General features: G+C 45.6%; 1 protein-coding gene across 1 annotated transcript; it reads right to left on the minus strand.

Moving 5' to 3' along the window:
• Positions 1-1,520: 1,520 nt before the first annotated feature.
• On the minus strand, positions 1,521-22,309 carry OPRK1 (opioid receptor kappa 1). Its single transcript, XM_065895763.1, has 3 exons — positions 22,014-22,309; positions 7,014-7,366; positions 1,521-2,058 (listed from the first exon to the last, which is right to left on the minus strand). Exons 1-3 carry the CDS (start codon positions 22,268-22,270, stop codon positions 1,526-1,528), a joined length of 1,143 nt encoding a protein of 380 aa, XP_065751835.1. The 5' UTR covers positions 22,271-22,309; the 3' UTR covers positions 1,521-1,525.
• Positions 22,310-22,575: the final 266 nt, after the last annotated feature.

The raw sequence follows: 22,575 nt of genomic DNA on the forward strand, positions 1-22,575 counted from the left end.
ACTCTTCCATGCAGGGTATGTTTCCAAAAGGAGAGAGTACACACACAGGAGAGAAAGTACTCAGTGAACAGAACTTATCGATGCAGTGATGTCGGGAGTTATACAGTCTATACATTTGATTTTCCTGTAAATCCCACAGGCTGCTGCCCTAATAACATACAGGCTTAAAGAAGAGATGGGTGCTATTTCTAAATTAGCCCTTTCTTCTGCCCAGGCAAACTGCAGAAAAAGCCATTACCTTGAAACCATACGTTCCAGGGGAAAGAAAGAGGAATGTATATGTCATCTGGAAGTTTTAGCAAAATCACCCTAAATGTGCTGCCCGTTGGCATTGTCCTCAGCAGCTGTGCTCCTCACGCAGCGTGGTGCCGGGTATGTCCAAGCACCACGAGCGACATGATGTCCTCATTCAGCCCACAATTAGGATCAATTTTACTTCTCGCTGAAAGCCACAAAATAGTACCTCAAGATTTACATGAGCAAGACGCCCTCCTTCCATGAATAGAGAGAAGCTGGTACCAGCGATACATTCATAAAGAGATGCTGCTTATGAGCTAGATTCTGCCAAGGCTACAACCTGGGAGCGAGTTAAGCATTTCCTGATTTGTTAACACATGAGTTCTGGGCTCAGAACACCCATTACAGGGCTAACGGGCGCTCAGGGAGTCGTGGCGCCATGACTGATCCCCAGACAGAAGCTTATGCAGCAGGAAAATACCTCGGCATCAACCCTGAACGACTTGGGATCTCATCAGCGTGCCCTCGGGAAACCACCTGGCGGGGAGGCAAGCCCATTCCTTATTTGTACGTACACTGTTATTTACAGATGAAACTCTATGTGTAGTTGGTGGTATTTAAACCACTTTGTGTCTCTTGACACCAGGACATGCTTTATCATGAGGTTATTTATCTGAATAGCACGCTAAAAACAAAGAAACCACAGTTTCCAAGAGGTTAAACGATAACCACCTTTTGCACGTTTAAATGACTTTGTAAACATCAGGACAGTTTCCTACTACATGTGAACAGCAGACGCCCCAGGTGTGGGTGTCTTAAGCGGAACTCCTCACCCTGCAGCCACAGGAGATGCGTGTCCACACGGCGGTAAGCGAGCTCTGAAACCACTTTACTTTTCTTTTCTTTTTTCCTAAACAGAGCTTTGGACTCCACGTTGCATAGGAAGGTCACAGCAGATGGGTCCTGAACGAGACGTAGGCAACCGGAAGGAAAAGGCTCGTTTCTTGGTCCCTCAAAGGAACTGGGAGTCGGCCTCGCTTCCCCTCCCTAGACAGGGGCTGCATCTCCTTGCTCAGACCTCTTGCGCTCTGTCCACACAGCCCTGATGTCTCCACTGACCTGGGTCGCTAATGCAGCCTGCATCTCACCACCTCGGACCAGGAGATTTCTGAAAGTTTGTTAAAACTGCTGCCCTTCCAGCTCAGACTGCAGTAGTAATCTGAGTTAAACCTAGATCGTTGAACTCCTCTCTACCCGGAGAACTACAGGACGACATCTCCATGACTAGTCATACTGGTTTATTTATCCCATCAGCATCCCTCAGGTGGGCAGGATCCTGAACGGTGTTTCTGACTCTGTCAGTGCCCTGGCGCTCCATCCTCATCTTAATTGGAAAGCAGAAGTCCCTGAAACACCGCTTGAAGTTTTCATCGAGAAACGCATAGAGAATGGGGTTCAGGCTGCTGTTGGTGTAGCCTAAGGCGATACAGAAGTAATAGCTGGAGAGCGCAGCCGTGCTGTAGGAGCTGCTGCCCAGAGCCTCCACGAGGATGAAGATGTGGATGGGGGTCCAGCAGATGACGAAGACCGCCACCACCACCAGGACAAGCCTGGTGATGCGACGGAGGTTGCGGTCTTTCTCTCGGGAGCCGGAAAGGAGCCGGACGCTTTTCAAGCGCAGGATCATGAGGGTGTAGCAGACGACGATGATGAAGACGGGGATCACGAAGGCAAAGACGAAGACACAGATCTTCATGACGAGGTCCCACCAGGAGTAGTCGTCATCCGGGAACTGCAAGGAGCACTCGACGACGTCCATGTCTGCAGGAGGTGACAAAGCAAAGCCACGAAAGGAACATCAGTGGTTAGCTCTCCCCTGCGATTTATATAGTGCCTTCGGTTGCAAAGGTCCAATCATGGTGAGACGCTATTACCTGAAGCAGATCACCAGTTAGGAATGAATGCCATGCATATTAACCGTGCTGTCTTTGCACGTAGAACAATGGAGCTGGAAGGTCACCATCCACTGCTAACAAACACAGTGCTACGGAGTAAACACGATTAGCCAGCAATACGAATTACCGCGTTGTGGAATGGGCTGACGGGGGATTTTCAGAAGAGCTAAGCCGTTCACTTATCGCATGAGTGCTTATTTGCATTTCCATACATTAACAATTCTCCCAGATTAAAGGCTCTGACAACAAAAGCTAGTATCTATTTGTAATAAATGATTAAATATTTCAAATCTAGCCATTCAATTTAACAAAAGCCAACTTGTCCAAAAAACATTAAGTGGCTTACAAGAAATCACTATGTGGGTCGATAAAAATTTAAACAAAATTTGTCTAAATATGACCCAGCTGTTGTGATTTAATGGAACCAGTGGTGGTCACTGTGATTGAGAGCATTGTTGAAACATGAGTAAACTTTTGAAGAAGAAAGAGACGGAGGAGGACGAAAAGGAGGAGAAGAAAATGGAAGAGGGGGGGAGAGAAAGAAGGAAGAGAGTCACCGTCATCACCGTCATCAAGGAAGTTCATAAATCAGACACGTTTTTTACTTTTGTCAACGTTGACTATGTAACTGGTGAAACGACTGTGTTTATAGGATTACTTAGAAAATGGCTTTATTTGCTCTGCTTCTCTTTGCTGGACAGTATTCTCTTTGGAGTGACCATAATATTAGAAAGAGCAGAGACGCAGGATAAGAACATTTTATAATACAGAACTCCCACTGGGGGCCCGCTTACCCCTCCCAGGCTCCCTTTTCCCCAAGCATCAGCCACTGAGCACGGAGCAGGCTAAACTCTCTTTGTCCTGATTCTTCTTTAGATAAAGGAATCATGAACAATACTAAGCTGTAATTTTTAGAATGAAAATATTTTCTTCTGACACTGGAAAATCCGCTTCGAAAATAGTATAAGAATATTTTTCAAATAGTGAAAGAGCTCTAAGAGTAGTGTTTTCTAAAATCTTCATGCACCCTTAATCGTAACAAAACCTTAGAATTTCGATTAGACAGACTTTAAAACACAGAGAGTATAATCATTTTGGCCAATTAATAGAGATGACTATCTTAGAGTCATTTTCTATCAACTAAATACCATATCAAACCTTTCGATAGTAAATGAAAGCTCCCAGAAGAACTTGTAACTTTTGATTCCCTAATAAAGCCATTGTCCAAAGTACCATTACTAGGAAGACTCCAAGAAACAAACAAGGATCTCTCTTATTTTTGGCTTTAGTGTTTATGGAAATAAGACCAAAGTCATTTTTAAAAAATCATCACTATCACCATAGAAGAAACGCATTTATTCAACACCTTTTTAGGGTGGCACATTGCTACCTGGCTTCCTTGAAGGTTGTTTCTTTCCTGCTTAAATTCTGTGTGTTCCAACAGTGCCTCCTTCTTGTGGCTGGCCTCAGCTTAGATGTCACCTTAGAGCCATTTATACAGAGGCTGACCCATGTGAATAGACCTCTTCCCTGCAATTTATATTTTCTATATATTATACTTATTCTACTTTTATCATTGTATAATAACAGAAGCTAGACAGAAACCAGACAGAAGCTCTTCGGTAATAATGTGTTGCCTTTCCTAACGTTTCTCTCTCCATCCAGAATGTAAACTACCTGAGGGTAGGTAACAATCCACCTTGAATAATATTCAGTCCCTGCCACATAGGGAGGCAGGAATACCTGGTGTTTGAGGAGAATAATTTGCTAAATAAACAAATTAATACCACAAGGAAACCCTTGAATGAAAATATGGACTCAGTACAGTAGTTATTGTGGAAGAGTAACCTGTTAAGATAAGCAAGGCAACGTAAGGGCTGACGTTTATAATTTGGAGACATCTTTTAGCTCTGAGGGTCAGCTTCGTCTCGCATGTAGTAGGAGCTCAAAAAACGTTTAATGAATGGGTGAAATAATCAACTGCAAGACTTTTACAGGACTTTGGAAAACATCCAGTGATAGAGTCGTAAATATCCTCGGGAACCTCCATGAAGCTGAACTTATACCTACAAGGGGAAAGGAGAGTACTGAGGCGACCACCAAGGAAATCCAAGTCCAAGCACCCATTCTTATTAAATGTTTGATTTCAGGAAAACAGAGTGCATCTTTATCTTTAAAGACATATCTAGGCTGAAAGTGAAGGGACAGAAAAAGATATTCACTGAAAGTGGAAACCAAAAGAGAGCAGAGGAGTAGCTAGCTATACTTACATCAGACAAAACAGCCTTCGAGTTAAAAACTGTTACAAGAGGCGATTTTATATAATGATAAAAGGGTCAATTCATCAAGAGGATAAACAATTGTAAATATATATGCACCCAACACTGGAGCACCTAAATATATAAAGTATATATAAACAGAACTGAAGTGAGGCATAGACAGCAATACAATAATAGTAGGGGACTACAACATCCCACTTTCAACAATGGGTAGATTATCTACATAGAAAATCAGTAAAGAAATGGCAGACTTGAACTCAACAGATATACACAAAACATTTCACTCAAGAGCAGCAGAACAGGGGCTTCCCTGGTGGTGCAGTGGTTAAGAATCCACCTGCCAATGCAGGGGACACGGGCTTGAGCCCTGGTCCGGGAAGATCCCACATGCCATGGAGCAGCTAGGCCCGTGTGCCACAACTGCTGAGCCTGCGCTCTAGAGCCCGCAAGCCACAACTACTGAGCCCGCGAGCCACAACTACTGAGCCAGTGCGCCTAGAGCCATGCTCCGCAACAAGAGAAGCCACTGCAATGAGAAGCCCATGCACCGCAACGAAGAGCAGCCCCCGCTCGCCACAACTAGAGAAAGCCTGCACGCAGCAACGAAGACCCAACGCAGCCAAAAAAAAAAAAAAAAGCCAATGCCAATCAGCTCTGATACAGTGTGTAGAGATCACCTAAAGTACTCTTCTCGGTCACCCAGCAGTCTTGACATGCAGTGTGAAGCACGCTAGCCGGTCTGGAGACAATCTTTCATCACATAAACAAAGCATGCTTCACAAAATACAAGGCACGCGGAAAGGATGGAGCCCTCCTACAAGACTACTCTTCTCTCATTTCTTCCTCTGTTAGTTCTGCCACACAAACTAACCTTCTGCTGACACTGGGGACTCTTTTCTGCCATCGCATCTGCACTCGTCCATCTCCAGCACCTCCTTCCTGGAAAACCCACATCCATCTTCATTTCCTTTCAAAAACCTAACTGAAATCCATTTCCTCTAGAATGTCATTTTCTGACAATGATTACAGGAGTTGTGGTTAAGTCGACAAGTAGAACATAACTATTTACAAGTATAACCGTAAAAATCAATTCTTTGTTTGCCCTGGGAAAAAACCACCCATCTTCTTACGCTATTCAGCCCAGCGTTCTCACCCTCCCAGTGCATGCGCAGCATCTCCTCTCGCACCAACCCCCAGGGCTCAGGAGAGTTTCCTGCAATTTTATTTCATGTGTTGTGTGTATGAAGAAACAAAATCCTGAGTGCAATTGATCGTATTTTAAAGTGCTTCTCTGGTAAAGTTTGGCTTTTCTTAAAATTTACCCAGTATTATAGCTTAACACTTGCAGTGCTCATGCTATAAACTCATTTTGTAGTTTAAGAGGAAAAAGATTAGGCTTCATTTAAAAATGTGTACCATGCAGGGTAAGCTACGATTTTAGCACCTGCCTTTTCACTGCGACCTGGAAGGTCCCTACTTATCTGTACTCACAGGTGTCGTGAGCCCGCAAAATTAACTGGAGCACTTAGACAACTGCTAAAGCGATAAATAGCATTTAGAAAGTCCAAAGTGATCATTCTGCTCCCCCACCCCAATGAATTTCTATTAAGACCAAAGATATTTTCACAGCTTCATCTTCTACAAGTAAAGCTAAGCTCCTAGAGCCGTAGTTCTCACCTTGGCTACAGGTCAGAGTCACCTGGGGAGATCTTAAACATCTTGACACCCAAACTGTGCCTCAGGTCAATTAAACCGGACCCTCCAGAGTGGGACCAGGCAGCAGTATTTTCTAACGTACCCAGGTGATTCCAACACACGTCCCAGGGTCAGGATCACTGTCCTAGAAACACAGGGAAAACATCAAATGTCCTGTTTGCATGGGGTAGAAAGTAACGAGTCCAAAATCTGATGGTTCTGCTTCTCTGGACTACCATCCATCTGTGAACCTAATTTCGAATGGCCTACGCCCACATGAAGCTGCCACGATAGTGGCCCGGAGGTTAACCCCTAAGGAAAAAGAGTAAACAGCATGACTCTAATGACTCAGGGTGCTTTTGGGGAGGAAGGAGCGGAGCAAGGAGGTGTGTCTTAGAATTGCCAGGATGCAACAAATTATATTTTAAAAACCCACATGACTGTGGTTCCTTATTTCATCCCCACCCCTCCAGATTCCAGTAAGCGCTTTCTGAATAGGGGATAGGTTGGGTGTCTGTGTTCCGGTCATGCCATTATCCCATCCTACGTTTAGATGTGGAAAGGAACACAAAACTGTTCTATTTCTCATCTTCCGTGGATTTAGCATTATATTTCCGTTGGCATTTGGCTTTTCTTCTAGCTATGTGGCCTACTCACTCCCACACTAAGAGTTTGTGTAATTAGAAGTCATACTCTAAAAAATGAAACGATTTAACCAGGTCAATTTGGTGAACACCTGAAACTGACACAACATTGTAGATCAACTCTACGTCAATCAAAAATTATTTCTTTTATGGACAATGATAAAATCAACATTTTTTAATGAAATTTAAAAAGCCGCCCTTACCTTCCCTGACTCTGGTTCCTCCAAGGACTATGGCCGAGATGCCAACAGATGAAGACAGGATCCAAATACAGATGTTGATGACCTTTGCCTTCAGGGGCGTGCGGAAGTCGAGAGCCTTGACCGGGTGGCACACAGCAATGTATCGGTCCACGCTCATCATGGTCAAGGTGAAGATGCTGGTGAACATGTTGTAGTAGTCGATGGAGATGACGATCTTGCACAGCACATCCCCAAAGGGCCAGGAGTTCATCAGATAGACCGTGCTCTGGAAGGGCATGGTCGTGGTAACCAAAGCATCTGCCAAAGCCAGGTTAAATATATAGATGTTGGTTGCTGTCTTCATCTTTGTGTATCTAAGAGACAAGAAACAAGATTACTTCTCTCCATCTTCCTGTCATACCCATGATGTAAATGTGCCGCTGGGTTACTGAATTTGCTTTTCATTCACTTATTCTTCACGTATTTATCATCTAGCATGTAAAAGGACTGTTCTAGACATTAGGGGTAGTAGAAAAATGGGCAAACATTTCTGACTTTATTTAGCTTTGTTCCAAAGTGCTTTGTTCCAAAATCTATCTAGTTTTAAAAGGGTAAGGAAACGAGTATAGACAGACAGATGAACATACATATAGATCTTTTCAACAGCCTTGCGTATGATACAGGTCTTTATTTTGTGACTGACAGTTCATTTTCATCCTACCCAGAACTGCTTGGCTTTGTTCATTTTTTAATGCTTTATTTTTTTTCACTGTGTGAAACAAAGATAAAACATACCCAACTTTTCCTCGAGGAAGGTTTACCCAACTTTACTTTGAGAAATCACTCTTTGTAATTATGTCTTTTAAAATGGTTTTCAGTTTTAAATACATTCAATTTCAATGACTACAACACAACTAAGTGTTGATTTTTGTCTACCAGTGTCCCACTAGCTTTTCATTTTAAATGCATTATGTAAAAAAAGCAGGCTGAGTTCTTCCCTTATACACAGTATAGCATAAAACATAATCTGGTATGGTAGGTGAGAAAGAAATCTGTTTTCCTTTACTTTCATCTTGAGAGATTTATAAAGCACACAATGCGTTTCATTTTCCAATTGAGGGAACAAAAAATTTCAAAATAGGTCAGAAATATTGCCTTTCAGCCCAAATTATTTCTTTCAGTTTTAACATGAAGCTTAGAACAATTCCATTTTCTACTAAAACTGAATTAAGAAGATTGTTTTACTTAGAGAACGCTTCCTTAGAGACCTGCAGGGCGTGAAATGCACCAAAGTACATCAGCGGGTTTTCTGAGGCCAAATGCTAAAATATGTTGGGAAAATCCATATATTAATTACTTTCTACACACCTCACATTTGTGGACCTAATCGCAATTAATTCAGCCAGGTCCCATGTACCTACAAGGAGCCAGACTGGTTAGGGCCTTGATTTTAATTATAAAGCTTCTTTGTAAGGAGCCAATTACGGAAAACTACTTCTACTTTGGCTATAAAGTCAGTATCAGTGGTATTTATTGATCACTGTGTCTGTGCTGCTCAATACATAAACGTCCACGTGACACTTCTGTGACACGTGGTGACACAACAGCTTTGTCTCCCCTTTTGTAGGCACTGCGGTCTGATGTGAAGTCAGACAGTCCTGAGTCTGAACTCAGTGTACGACTTTTCTGAGTTTCAGGTCCCATGAAACAAGGACAATAAAACCGAACTGACAGGACACGAGATAAAGGCAGGAGACAACCTGACTCAAAATACGCGACACACAGGATCACACTGCACTCAGGGTCCCACCTCGGCACCAGTCTCCTTGCCTGTTTCCTCTTCCTGCCTGTGCTTGGATGAAAGCATTGTGAACACTTGTACCCAAGTCAGTATCTCTTGGCCTCCGTTTTGATGCTCTGTTAACTAAAGAGTGCCTTAATCTGGAGAGCGAGAGGTTTATTCTAAAATATGTTTTGCTTTTACATTTTTTACTCAAATATTATTAAATGGCCCATAAGTTTTAGAATGTATATGCCCAAGACTCCGAGCACAGGCTTTTAAAGGCACAGATAACTAAGCAAGTGCATTTCCTGAGACAGAGACAAATGTTTCTTTTTTTTTAAAACCATTTTTTAAATTGAAGTATAGTTAATTTACAACATTGTCTTGGTTTCAGGTGTACAGCAAAGTGATTCAGTTACACCTACATATCAATACACATATACATGTATTCTTTTTCAGATTCTTTGCCATTATAGGTTATTACAAAATACTGAGTAGAGTTCCCTGTGCTGTACAGTAGGCCCTTGTTGATTGCCTATTTCATACACAGTACTGTGTATCTGTCCATCCCAAACTCTTAATTTATCCCTCCTCCCCCTTCCCCTTCGGTAACCATACATTTATTTTCTATGTCTGTGACTCTATTTCTGTTTTGTAAATAAGTTCATTTATATCGTTTTTTCAGATTCCGCATATAAGTGAGATCATAGGATATCTGTCTTTCTCTGTCTGACTTACTCTGCTTAGCGTGATAATCTCCAGGTCCATCGTGTTGCTGTAAATGGCGTTATTTCATATTTTTTTAACATCTTTATTAGAGTATAATTGCTCTACAATGGTGCGTTAGTTTCTGCTTTATAACAAAGTGAATCAGCTATACGTATACATATATCCCCACATCCCCTCCCTCTTGCGTCTCCCTCCCACCCTCCCTATCCCACCCCTCTAGGTGGTCACAAAGCATAGAGCTGGTCTCCCTGTGCTATGCGGCTGCTTCCCACTAGCTAGCTATTTTACATTTGGTAGTGTATATAAGTCCATGCCACTCTCTCACTTTGGCATTATTTCATTTTTTTTATGGCTGGGTAAATTCCATTGTATGTATACACCACATCTTCTTTATCCGTTCATCTGTCAATGGACACTTAGGTTGCATCCATGTCCTGGTTATTGTAAATAGCATTGCTATGAATATTAGGGTGAATGTATCTTTTCAAATTAGAGTTTGCTCTGGATATATGCCCAGGAGTGGGATTGCTGGGTCATATGGTAATTCTGTTTTTAGTTTTTTAAGGAACCTCCGTACTGTTCTCCATAGTGGCTGCACCAACTTACATTCCCACCAATGGTGTAGGAGGGTCGAGTCAAATGTTTCTAATGAATAAATGCTATCTGTTCAAATACAGTCTTCTTAAAAATATGATTCTTTGTTTGAAAAATGCATCTTACAAGCCAGGCTCCTACTCTTTCAATCCCTGATACTAGCAAAGACTTGAGTTGGCAACACCTTTGACTTCAGCTCTCGTGTTTTGTGACCTGATATCCTCCTCTTTCTTTACGAAGTTAGACTGATGTTCTCTGCCTTATACATTTAGGTGGACCTGGGTTCTAGTCCTTAGTTTTCCCTCCAACTGACAGACTTTGGAGAGATCACTGAAAACCCTGAGCTTCCATTTCCCAACTATAGAATGGGAAACATAACACTTATCTCATGGAGTTCCTGAGATAACTATGGGAAAGCACCTGATTTGGAGACTAGGTGTAATTTACTTCATGTTTCCAACTCCTGTCCCCTCCTCTTGTGTGGGTGGAAGCCACCAGTTACCACAGGAAGCAGAGGGGAACATAGTTTCTAGTCAACACCCCTGGTTGTATCTACCCATTCAGCGTGAATACGAAAGATAATAGTAAAAATGAAGCTTGGGACCTTAACTGCCAGAAGACCATGAATGGAATGATACATGAGTTACAATAAAATAGAATATGCATCTTTTAAGTAGCAATAAAATGCCGAATAATAACTCGCTCTGAGCTTTTCAGAAATATTTTTCATAGTTAGATGTGTGAAACTGCTTCAGGCCTGAATTTATAAAGAGTTCAAATCCTGTCATCAGATCTCAGAAAAAGAGAGATGACTAGCTACAACAGAGATGTCTATGAATTACACAGATCGTAATACCAAGTGCAGTAAAAGTCCATGCTCCCCGAGAAACAAGCTCTGCCCAGATCCTTCATGCTGGAGCTACCGCTGTTACCACCCCAAGGGCTACAGGCACCTGCCAGAGACGTAGAGAGATGCCTGCACCCTCCTCCTGTACCCCCTGCATCCACCAACATCCAATGTCATAGCACTGAGGTGGATCGCGGTAATGGCAATAATGGTAATAACCATTTACTTCAAAATACTCCCTGTGTCAGACTCTGCTGTACATTCCACGTGCTTTATCCCACGTAGTCCTCACAGTGACTCTGTGTGGTAGGTACCAGCATTCCTACTCTAGAAATGAGGCCACTGGGAATCGCTGGAGTTCTGTACCTTTCTCAAAGCAATATGGTTATAAAAGGCGCTACAGGAATTCAAACCCAGGGGTTTGACTCCCCCCTGCATTTTTACATCTCCCCAGCACTTGACAATTTACAAAGCCCCGAATTTTGACTTCCACGTATCCTATGTGATTCTCACAACAACTGCCCTTCGAGTTGCCCAGGAGATTTAGGTCTTTTCGCTAATATCGCTGAAGAAAGCAGACTCAGGTGAGTAAAGTGCTTTTCCTAGTGTCAGCAGAGGCAGGGGCTCAGTGGGAACCTGTGGAGGAGGCAGCAGGGCACGGCCCCTCCTCCAGGGTCTGGAAGACACATGCTTCCAAGCCTACAACCCTGAAAGGGAGAACTAAGCAGGTATAATTCCAAGTGGCAGACTATGCGCTCACCGCATAGCTGTTGACAGTCTTTTAGGCGCTACACTGGACTGCATCCAGTGGCCACGGGGTTAAAAGACCCCACCCCCAAAGACAGTCTCGTTGAGGCCCCTGGGTATTGTTCGCACTGAACCAAAGCACAGTAGCAGTGAGTTCTTCCAGTCACTGTGCGTCTGCTGGTGAAAGCAAACCACTACGCTTGCTCAGCGCGATCAGACGAGATTATTCTCCGTTCCGCCCACACTGCTTTCTGAGAAGCTGCAAGTATTTCCAGTAAAATGGCGCCACTGGAGTGGGACTTCCTGGCTTGTGTGGGGCGGCTGGAGGCGGGCTGGCGGGGCGGGGCTGCACTTCTGAGCGTCCAGGCTGCAGGACACGTGGCAATAAAAGAGCAAAGTCTGGGCTTCCCTGGTGGCGCAGTGGTTGAGAGTCCGCCTGCCGATGCAGGGGACGCGGGTTCGTGCCCCGGTCCGGGAGGATCCCGCATGCCGCGGAGCGGCTGGGCCCGTGAGCCGTGGCCGCTGAGCCTGCGCGTCCGGAGCCTGTGCTCCGCAACGGGAGAGGCCACGACAGTGAGGCCCGCGAACCGAAAAAAATATTTTAAAAAAGCAAAGTCTGCGCGCCGTCCCCACTAAACTCGGCAATGTTGCAAGCCTGCCAAGGACGGTGCAAGGTGGAGAGCAGGCCAGGAAGAGGGGTCAGCAGGGAGCTCAGGGCGCCAGCCACGAGGACGTCATCGCGGGGCAACGTCACGGATGGTGTCCCCGCGAGCTGACAGCACGCCCCATCGCACGCTGACTCAAGACCTTCCTGGCGTGGTTCTCTTCACAGGGACAGCCGTACATGCTCGTGTGACAGCGAGGGGAACAAAGATATCTGCAGAGCTCTTGGGAACCAGCGTCACCAGGTGGAGATTCTGGGAGAGCGTGACACTTGCACGAGAAAAGTGAGGCGACGGCAGGAGGAACATTGATTGACCCCGTGACCCTGCAGCCTCACGGCTTCCCGTCCTGCCCTGAACCTGTCGGGCGCAGACACCAGACACCGCAGGTGGAGACGTCATTCTTGGATCGTTACCATGCCTTGCACTGCCCCAGGGCTTCTCTTTTAATTTAAATGAAGGAGCTGCCTTTTAGCTTCGGGGCAGCATAATAAAGCCATAATCTTGACGGCTAATCGCCAAACATCTTTCAATCCAGAGGCGGTTTGGTTCTGCGGATTCGGTTACTTGTGACTCTTAGCCGCCCTTGTCCGCCGGGCTGACAACCTCTCTCCCTCTTCAGTCACACTCCTGCTGCTTCCCCAGACTCATCTTGTCATCATTTCCACACGTCTCAATGCCTGCTGCATGCACAGCAATATCCTGGACCCCGAGCCTACTGAAGAAGACGTTGATAGAGACCCCGCCCCCACGGTCTTTCCAACTAACTGAGCCGAAGTTATATGGGAACTAGAGGAGTAGACAGAGGGGCAGTTCACTGTGTAGTGAAGAGGTCGGGACACATCTCAAGGAAGGCAGAACCTGGATAGGCTCTTGCACTTTGAGAGGGATTTGGACACGGAGGTTTGCTGGCTAGAGTCTTATTCAGGGCCACGGGTCCCGCTGGGGGTGATGGGAGGCCAATTGGGATGGGAAAAGGGGTGTCAGGCCACAGAGAACCTTGAACACCAGGAAGAAAAACCAATTTAAGTATTGACTGAGGACTCACGTGACAGACACTGTTTTAGGAACTTTATGTCGTCTGGCAATAGGGTCACGATGATTACCTTACCCGGTGCCTCAGACGGCTCAGCACAGGACCTGGTACTCAATACGCACTCAGCGCCTGCCAGCCCCCCTTGTCGCCATCCTGCTGCCGCTCTTATTATGCTGTTAGTGTCACGGTTAACCACCCACCGCAGTCCTAGTAACTGTATTCCAATCCTGCAAGACACAGCAGCCCCACTTTCTCTGAAGAGGAAGCAGCCCTAGAGATGACTCTCAGTGCCTCTCTGACTCCATCCCTAATAAGTAAAGGAATTCAGGACCATAGTCCAAAGTTTCTTAAGGAGTCAGAAATTTTATCAGAGGATAATGGGATTCTGTGAATCCCGCTACTTCTAGCAGCCAAAGGCTGAAAAACATTCTGGTAAGTGTGGTTGTTTAGTGTGCATGATGAGGGCGGAACACATGTGACAGGATGAAACGGGGCCTGGTCCAGGGAATGCAAATATAAAATATTAGCATCTCACCCCCTCGATGGACAAATGCCGCCAGCGCGTTACGGTGTTTCAGGTTCTCCATAAGCAATACCCATTTTTTTTCAGGTGAGGAAACTCAGTAAAGAGGAAGTAAGTGATTTCCTCAAATTTGAGAGACAGTGGGAATTAAAATCTGAGCCTCCCGAGTAGTCGTCAAACTACTGCTCCAACATAATGAAAAAGCAAACACCCTACTGGCCATTTTTTGGAAGAGACTCCTTTAATACAGCAAATGGCTAACGGCCAATGGAAAGCTCCTGAAGAAACACTGGTCTGGCGAAAAAAACGAGCGTGATCAAAGGCTCCCGCCCCACGGGAACCTGGCCACTACCCCACAAGCCTGGAGCTGCACCTGGAGTCTGAAGGCCCCAAACGCCAAACTCAGGAGGAGGACAGCGCTACAGCACCTGGGAAGATGCAGCCCTTTTTAACCAGCGGTGGGAGAACAGCACAGTGAGAGATGGGTTTCGGCACTCTTTTCCCTGCATGACTTATTCATCCTCCTGGGCATGCTTTCCAGATACACAGCATTCTAGATTTTATGTTTAAAATAACCAGACATGATGGCTGTACTGATGTGAATTCTCAGGAGAACTTATTTGAAAACATAATAAGTTTGCTTCATTAAATTCTCCAGATATTTCCGGTTCATCTCAATGAAATGAATTTGCTATACATCCTTTTAGATTATTTACTACTGAAATTATGGTTCTTTACTCAAGGGCAGTAGCTTATTAATTTTTTTTTAAAGAAGGGAAATTCAGCCACGGTTTCTCCAGTGATCTGACTTTGAAATTGCCTCTATCTATAGTATTTTAAAGGAGTCATATTCACGTAGGTATCAGGTCCCTGATACTCTCCTACCTGCAAAGAGCAAAAGCTCTTTTAATGAGACAGAGGAGTGGGGCGTATCTCCCATTCCTGCCTCTTGTGACTGCAGGTACCAGGCTGCTAGTGATGGACAGCCAGAAGGGCGGGCGGGCAGGCATCTCACTGGGGGCTGCAGGTGGTCCTTGCAGGGTAGCAGGAGAAGAGGAGGAAGGCCGATGCAGAAGTAATGCTTTCACTGCAATAGCCAGGGCCCCAGAAACTACTCATCCTTCCTGCACTCACGGCCCTGAGACCCAGAAGAAATGTTCTAGTGCGTTCGGTGGTGCACACTGGGTGAGTGTTTATCACACCCAACCACACCTGGTAGAAAGCTACAAATCTCAAATGACTGACATGTTGCTTTCTAGTGTACAACTATCTGGATACCTAGAAGAACAGAGAATTCTTAAGTGATTTTTCCATTTTTATACAGAAAAGTGACCTAGCTAAGGTGAACCACAGGGTGCCACAGAGAGGTGACACAGTCACCCTCCTCTCTCTCTTTCATGGGAAGGAAGTGCCCCTACAGTAGGTGGAAAGCAACACAGTAAAGCAGAGACAGTTTAGAGTTGCATTGTGAAGTTAAAAGAGTTAATACTCAACAGAACCTTGGAAAATCGCTCCTATTGCCACAGCCGATCGTTAAAGCCTCATACTCCAGCCATTCTTAATCTGAAGGCTGCCCCGCTCAACTGCAGACCAGTTCCTTTGGGGTAACTCAATTCATCACATGTTTTATGTTTTTCTCATTTTTCATTTAAATTCTGACTTGCTTGGCCAGTGGAGTGGGTTAAAAAAAAAAAAACAAGACATAAGCCTTTTATAATATTAGCTTCACTCTAAAACCTATTCTTCTTATGCTAGTCTTCCTTATCTAAGACAAAAGCCAGCTTCCCCTCCAAAGAAAGAAACAAACAAACAAAAAACCATTGGCTGGTTTTCTGTTAAGGAATAAATGAATGTTATTCTGAAACTCTCTTTTGTTAACACGGTATCTTGTTAAGCCTGTAAAACTTGCACCACTGAAACCATGTTAAGCCAAATCTTAGAAAGGAAACTGTCCTGTGGATGTAGAATTTTAGGGTTTTAGCTGAGCACAGAGCACCCCGTCACCCTCCCACCTTCAACCGCCAACCCCCAGCAGCGACAATTGAGTGTGTCCACAGGTTAACCCGGAGTAAAGGAGGTGCCTGCTGCCCAGTTCTCCGGAAGACACTGCTGGCTGCCCCAGAGACACAGCTGGAGACATGGTAAATGGAGAGGTGCTAGCTTCTCCTAGCGAGAAGTCAGTGCCTCCTGAAACTAACTCTAAGACAGGCACTGGGAAAAACTGTAAAGGCAACACAATCCAAAAGGGATTTTGAAGACTACAATTTTGCCCAAGTCTGTTAAAGCTTAAGAGCTCTATACCTGATCACCACCTTGGTTGTTTTTTTTTTTCTCTTTCTTTCCTTTTCTTTTTTCCTGTTTTGTTTTCTTCCTTCCTCCCTCCCTCCCTCTCTCTCTCTCTCTTTTCTTTCTTAGCAGTCATTTAGTCTCTGCTCTCTGAAACAGCTCCATGAGGATTTGGACTTCTGCGATGTCCCACAGCAAAGAAAATAATTCCATTTAGCTAATCCATATAAACAGTGGCAGTGAAGCCAATTCTCTCTTTTAAGAGCTTATCAAACAATAAAATTACTTCTAGAAATTCATGATAGGCTCTTCTGAAAATAATTTCTGAAGTTATTTTACTATGCTTGCTTTAATGGAAATGTTGGGTGTTGATTCAAAGAGAGGATTCAGGATAAATTACAACATATTTTTTTAAACCAAAGCCTAAGGTAAGACTGCTGTTGGATAGCCACACACCTCTGTCTTTCCTCTCACACCTCCCTAGGTGTCCCTTGGTGACACTATCTAAGGTCGGCTCCCTTGACATTTTTTTTTTTTTTTTTTCTTTTGCGGTACGCGGGCCTCTCACTGTTGTGGCCTCTCCCGTTGTGGAGCACAGGCTCCGGTCGCGCAGGCTCAGCGGCCATGGCTCACGGGCCCAGCTGCTCCACGGCACGTGGGATCTTCCTGGACCGGGGCACGAACCCGTGTCCCCTGCATCGGCAGGCGGACTCTCAACCACTGGGCCACCAGGGAAGCCCACCCTTGACATTTGACAGAACCTGGAATACGTTGCACATACAACTGCAGTGATTACAAGCAACACTTGCAGGAGGGGGGGCTAGGACACCTGTCGTGGAAAGAGGCAGGCAGTGTAGCAGACACTCTGACTGGCTCACCCCATCCCCCCTTCCATACTTCCCCAAATTGGTTATAGCGCACAGTTTTGGCAGGACGGGCATAAGCTCAAGCATGGGGTCCCCACTGACTCAGAGGTGGCCTGAGTGAGTCAGATGTTCTCAGCAGAGCGGAGCGTGGGACTTCCATCATGCCTGGGGAAGAAACACCCTGCCCCCTAATTTATGAGCCAGAGAACAGGTACCTTCGTGAGGAACAACCTCCATGCCCAGCAAGCTTGGGGGGTTAGCTGCCTTTGGAGAAGAAATCTGAGTTCAGGAAATGGAAGGATTTCCAGAGGACTTCTGTGGTTCTGTTGTTTTCTAAGCCCCTTACAAAGTTACCTCTTTCGGCAAATTCCAACACCGCCCAAGAGGAATTATAGGGAAGCCAAAGTCGTCTACTCCAAGGGCAAAGTCAGCAGAATGCTGATCCTCAGAGGTCTTTATTACGGTAGCAAAGTATTAATGAAAACTAATGAGAAAAGGAAAAGGCAAAACCTAAGACCAAGCACCAGATAATTTTCTGATTTCTGTTATTTTTTTCCTAATAATTTTTCCTTGCTTATCCTTACACTCAATTTAAAAAGAAACATACCTTTATAAGAGTAAAGCTTTTCTTTAAATTAAACAAAAGAAAAAATATATGTACGTAACTTCATAAAGACTGAAGCTTGAAGTGTCTTCTTAAAGAGAACAGAAAATGGATAAGCAGTGTTTATAGCTGACTTGTGTCCCTCCAATTCATATGTTCAAGTTCTACCCCCCAGTGCTTCGGAATGTGACTGTGTTTGAAAGTAGGGTCTTTAAAGAGGTGAAATGAGGTAAAATTAAGGTAAAATGGGGCCATTAGAGTAGGCTCTAATCCAATATGACTGGTGTCCTTATAACAAGAGGACATTAGGACACAGAGAGTAGGGATGTCGTCTACACAGACGACCATGTGAGGACACAGGGAGAAGGCAGCCATCTGCAAGCCAAGGAGAGAGGCCTCAGGAGAAACCAAACCTGCCAACACCTTGATCTTGAACTTCCAGCTTCTAGAACTGTGAGAAAACACATTTTTGTTGTTTAAGCCACCCGGTCTGTGGTACTTTGTTACGGCAGCCCTAGCAAACTAATACAGGCAGATGTCTAGAAGTCTGAGCTACCTGTGAGATAATCGCATAGGGCCATCCAGAAGGAGGCCAGCTGAGTCTGCAGCTGGGGATGAATAAGTGGGAGAGAGATACACAGACTCAGGACTGGTCAGAATTTCCCTGACAGTTACGGCCACAAGAACGGACGACACCACTAAGAGTGATGGTCAGTTTGACAAGCCATCTTGGCCAGGCTACAGTCTCTGAATATTCAGGCACTTACCAAGGTGCGGCTGTGAAGGCGTTTTGTAGATGTGGTTAAAGTCCATAATCAGTTGACCTTAAGCAAAGAAGATGACCCTAGATGATCTGGTGGGCCTGGTCCAATCAGTTGAAAGGCCTTAACTACAGGGCTGCGGCTTCCCTGAGAAAGAAGAGATTCTGCCTGGGGAGGGCAGTCTGCCTCTCCTGATGCCTGCGCTCAGGGCTGCAGACCTGCCTAGCCAGCCCCGCAATCACGTACGCCAATTCCTTGGAATAAACCCTCAACACACACATCCCCTACTGGTTCTGCTCCTCTGGCTGAATCCTGACTAATACGGAGGGTGTGCAAAGTGAGGACAAAGAGAGCTGAGAACGCTCTGGAAAAGAGGAGCATTTAGGGAACATCAGGGAAGAGGGGGCTGTGATGGAGGCTGAGGCGAAACCCAGCAGATGTGGAAGGAAGTCAAGGAGAAGGTGAGACTGGTCCAGCATGCCAAATCCCCATGGGAGTCAAGGGACAGCCAGGCCGAAACGAGCATCCGGACTGTGGGAGCTTCAGCTCCGGGAGAGGAGTGCCACATCACAGGCACCCCCAAGGTGTTGGTAGGACCCAAGGACGTGGATCAAGGGCTGAGGTAAGAACATCCTACTCCAGGACCACAAACCCCAAAGCCTGGAGAGGGAGGCTGGAGTGCTTAAATTTTAAGGTTTTCAAAGTGAAAGGTTAAAGTACCCTACCATTAGGCAATTATAGCAGTTGCTACACATTAAATGATGAAAATCCTTGAAATACTAGATTATCTTCAGAAGATACTGGACAGCATTCCAGGTGTTCAAGGTGGGAAAAGCTATGTGTAAGGCAGGTCTAAAAACAGTCAAAGCTTTTTCCACAACCCTCACTTTCTCCCCAGGTCTGAGCTGGCCATCCCAGACCTGCACCTGCCCTGCCATCCAAGCATCCAAATTCCATCTCCAGAGTGACTTCCTAAAGAACTCAACCAGGACTCTTTTGCATGTACAATATTTTAAAATAACGTCCTTCTCGACACAGGGAGGGGGAAGGGTAAGCTGGGACGAAGTGAGAGAGTGGCACTGACATATACACACTACCAAATGTAAAATAGATAGCTAGTGGGAAGTAGCCACAGAGCACAGGGAGATCAGCTCGGTGCTTTGTGACCACCTAGAGGGGTGGGATAGGGAGGGTGGGAGGAAGACGCAAGAGGGAGGGGATATGGGGATATATGTATACGTATAGCTGATTCACTTTGTTATAAAGCAGAAACTAACACACCATTGTAAAGCAATTATACTCCAATAAAGACGTTAAAAAAATAATGTAATGTCCCTCTCAAAAGTGATCCCGCATCTTTCAGGCGATACTGGTCAGCCCTCAACGTCAATCACCAAAGCTGCACTTGAATTCCACACTCTGGCTCTGCTCTGAGTTCTGATGAGCAAACCACCGCCTGCTGCAAACCATCTTCAGCCCTTTTTTCTCCTGAGCAAAATAAACCCAAGTCCATCAAGTTTCCTTCTGAGGTTTCATTTTTCAATTCTTTGGACCCTGTATCAGCTTGAACAAAATGCTCCGTAACGCTCTCAGCCATAGATTTAAGCCAACTATTGTTTCAGTAGGTTGGCTTTCCAGGGTGAGAATAGAACTCTTCCCTCTTCGTTTACTATCAAGTGGGGTGGGAGGAAGGATGATGTTATGTGAACTCTCTAACTCCTATTGTATTTTTAGCTGAACTTATCCCCTTCACACAAATTTTAATCTTGGATATCTTTGGAATAGATATATTCAATTTATAATTATACTTTTTTATATTTATCATTAAAAATCCTAGTCAATCTACAATGATTCTTTCTGACATGTCTAATGCTCCCCGTGGAGTTCCCTTTGCATATATTTTAAGATTCTTTATTCTTTTTAATCCTAGACTGCAGGGCTACATAAAAAGTTGCAGAGCAACTAAGAAGCCCTTCTCAAACTCAAAACTTCAAGTTCTCATTCAAGTAACAATAAGATGTATCTGTCTCACTCAAGCACTTAAATATGATATGAGAAAGAGCAGAGTGGGTTTGCTCTTAGCATCCTCTTTTCATGTAACAATGTTTTATTATAAGACAACGGCCGCTGTAGCAAAGATCTTCTAAAAAATTTAATTATAGTCTAGAATACAGCTGTCTTTTCTTTTCTTTTGGTTACTATAATCTTCCCTCCAATGGAGAGCAGCCCTAAAATTACTAATGACTTATGAAAACAATGTGCTTTTAAAATATTCCTCCTTCTGTATCTTGTACTCATCACTGATAGAAATCCTGTAAAATGCAATAAGCAATTATGAAAAGCAAGGTTACCAAGCTAGAGACGCTAATTGTAGGTGAAAAGAGCTTTATAACATGTATTCGGAAGCTTAAATGATGGTTTTCAGTTCCCGAGCACAGAGGAGGATAAAAGACCTGACATTTCTGAGAGTGAGAGAGAGAGAGAGAGAGAGAGAGAGAGAGGCAGAGAGAAAGGGGTGTTTGAAACATTCATGCTACTGCAGGTATTGTTCTTAAAGTTCATAATAAAGAGATATTAGTTCTTCACCCTTTCAATGTCCCTAAACAGCGTGACTTGCAGCCTTCCTTTACTTCACAGGAACTTCTCAAAGGAATCTCAGCTTTGTAGTCACTCTCAAAGGTGCAACTGCAGAGCATTAAGTCTGCCAGAAAGGGAAACTTCTCAAAGAGCATCCAGACAATGTTAGGATTTTTGTTTTTTCTCTTGTTTCCTATGTTGCAAGAGGCCAAAAGAGAAATCACTTCACTTACCAGAAAATTTGCATATACGTGGATATCTGGATATTTATTACTGGAAGTTGACGTCAATGTATCCACAAAAGAACAATAAAATCAAACCTTCAGTTCTCACCGTGGAAGATAAGAAGCAAACAATTTTTGGAACCCTCCAGCAGCTGTACGTTAACAGATAAATATTAGGTGGTTTACGCACAAAGGTCACTGGTATTCTAAACAGATAAGATGGCATATCAGTACTAAAAAGGCTCACGGATGGACACCAACAACCCTCAACAGTGTGCTGGCTTTGCCTCATAAACCACAACACCAGTCTGACGAGCCACAGGAAATCCTTCAGTGCATTAGGTGGGCATGAATTTTATCTAGAGAAACATTTGCAAAGGGCAAAACGAAGTGCTCCAAACGGGCGCAGGCAACCAGGCAAAAGGCCAGGCAGACGGACCAGTTTCCCTCCCACGGGACACTGACCTTGCCCCTTGCAGGGACACCCCCTGCACTCTCCCTGTCCGTAGGGTTTTCAGTAGGGGTTTGGGGGGCAGGGAGGGTCACTCCTAAATCCTCAAGACACCTCCGGCTGCTCGGCTTCGCCCTCTGCGAACCTCGAAGTCCCGCACCAAAAACTCTCCCAGGAAATCTCACTTCGAGGAGGCCACGCTCTGAGGCTTTGAGGAGCCCGACAGAACGGGGTCCCCATTACCGGGCGGGCGTCCCTCCGCGCGTCCTGGTGGCCGGCCCGACCTTCCCTCCCTGCTGCTGCCACTGCGGCGCCCGGACCCCGAGCTCACCGGACGATCACGAACATGACCAGCGAGTTGCCCACCAGGCCCACGACGAACACCACGGAATAGACCGCCGTGATGATGACCGGGATGACCGGAGAGATGTGCTCGGGCTCCGGCGGCGCGTCCTCGGAGCCTGCGCTGCTGTTGCGGTCCGGCTCGGCCCAGCCCGGGAACCGGACGCTGCCGTTGGGGGGCAGGCAGGTGCTTGGGGCGCAGGTGGAGCCCGGCTCGCCGCGGAAGATCTGGACAGGGGGCTCCATGTCGGGCGGCTGCAGCTGCGGGGCGAGGACAGGGGACACCTGCGGGCTGCGGGGGCGAGAGAACCGGCTGGACCCCGGAGGCAAACTTTGGATGCGCCCGAGCCAGCGCGCGAGGCCGGCGGCGCCGAGGGCCCAGGGCCCGCTGATGCCCACCCCGGGGGACTGGCCTCTGGCTGCCGCCCGCGCCGGCAGACGCGCCGCGGATGCCAGGAGGGGCGGAGAGCGCGGATGCCAGGAGGGGCGAAGAGCGCGCCCGCCTTTCCCCCGGTTCCCAAAATCCGCCACCCTTGGAACCGTCCCCGGAC

The sequence above is a fragment of the Phocoena phocoena genome, chromosome 17 (assembly GCF_963924675.1).
Source record: "Phocoena phocoena chromosome 17, mPhoPho1.1, whole genome shotgun sequence".
NCBI lineage: Eukaryota > Metazoa > Chordata > Mammalia > Artiodactyla > Phocoenidae > Phocoena > Phocoena phocoena.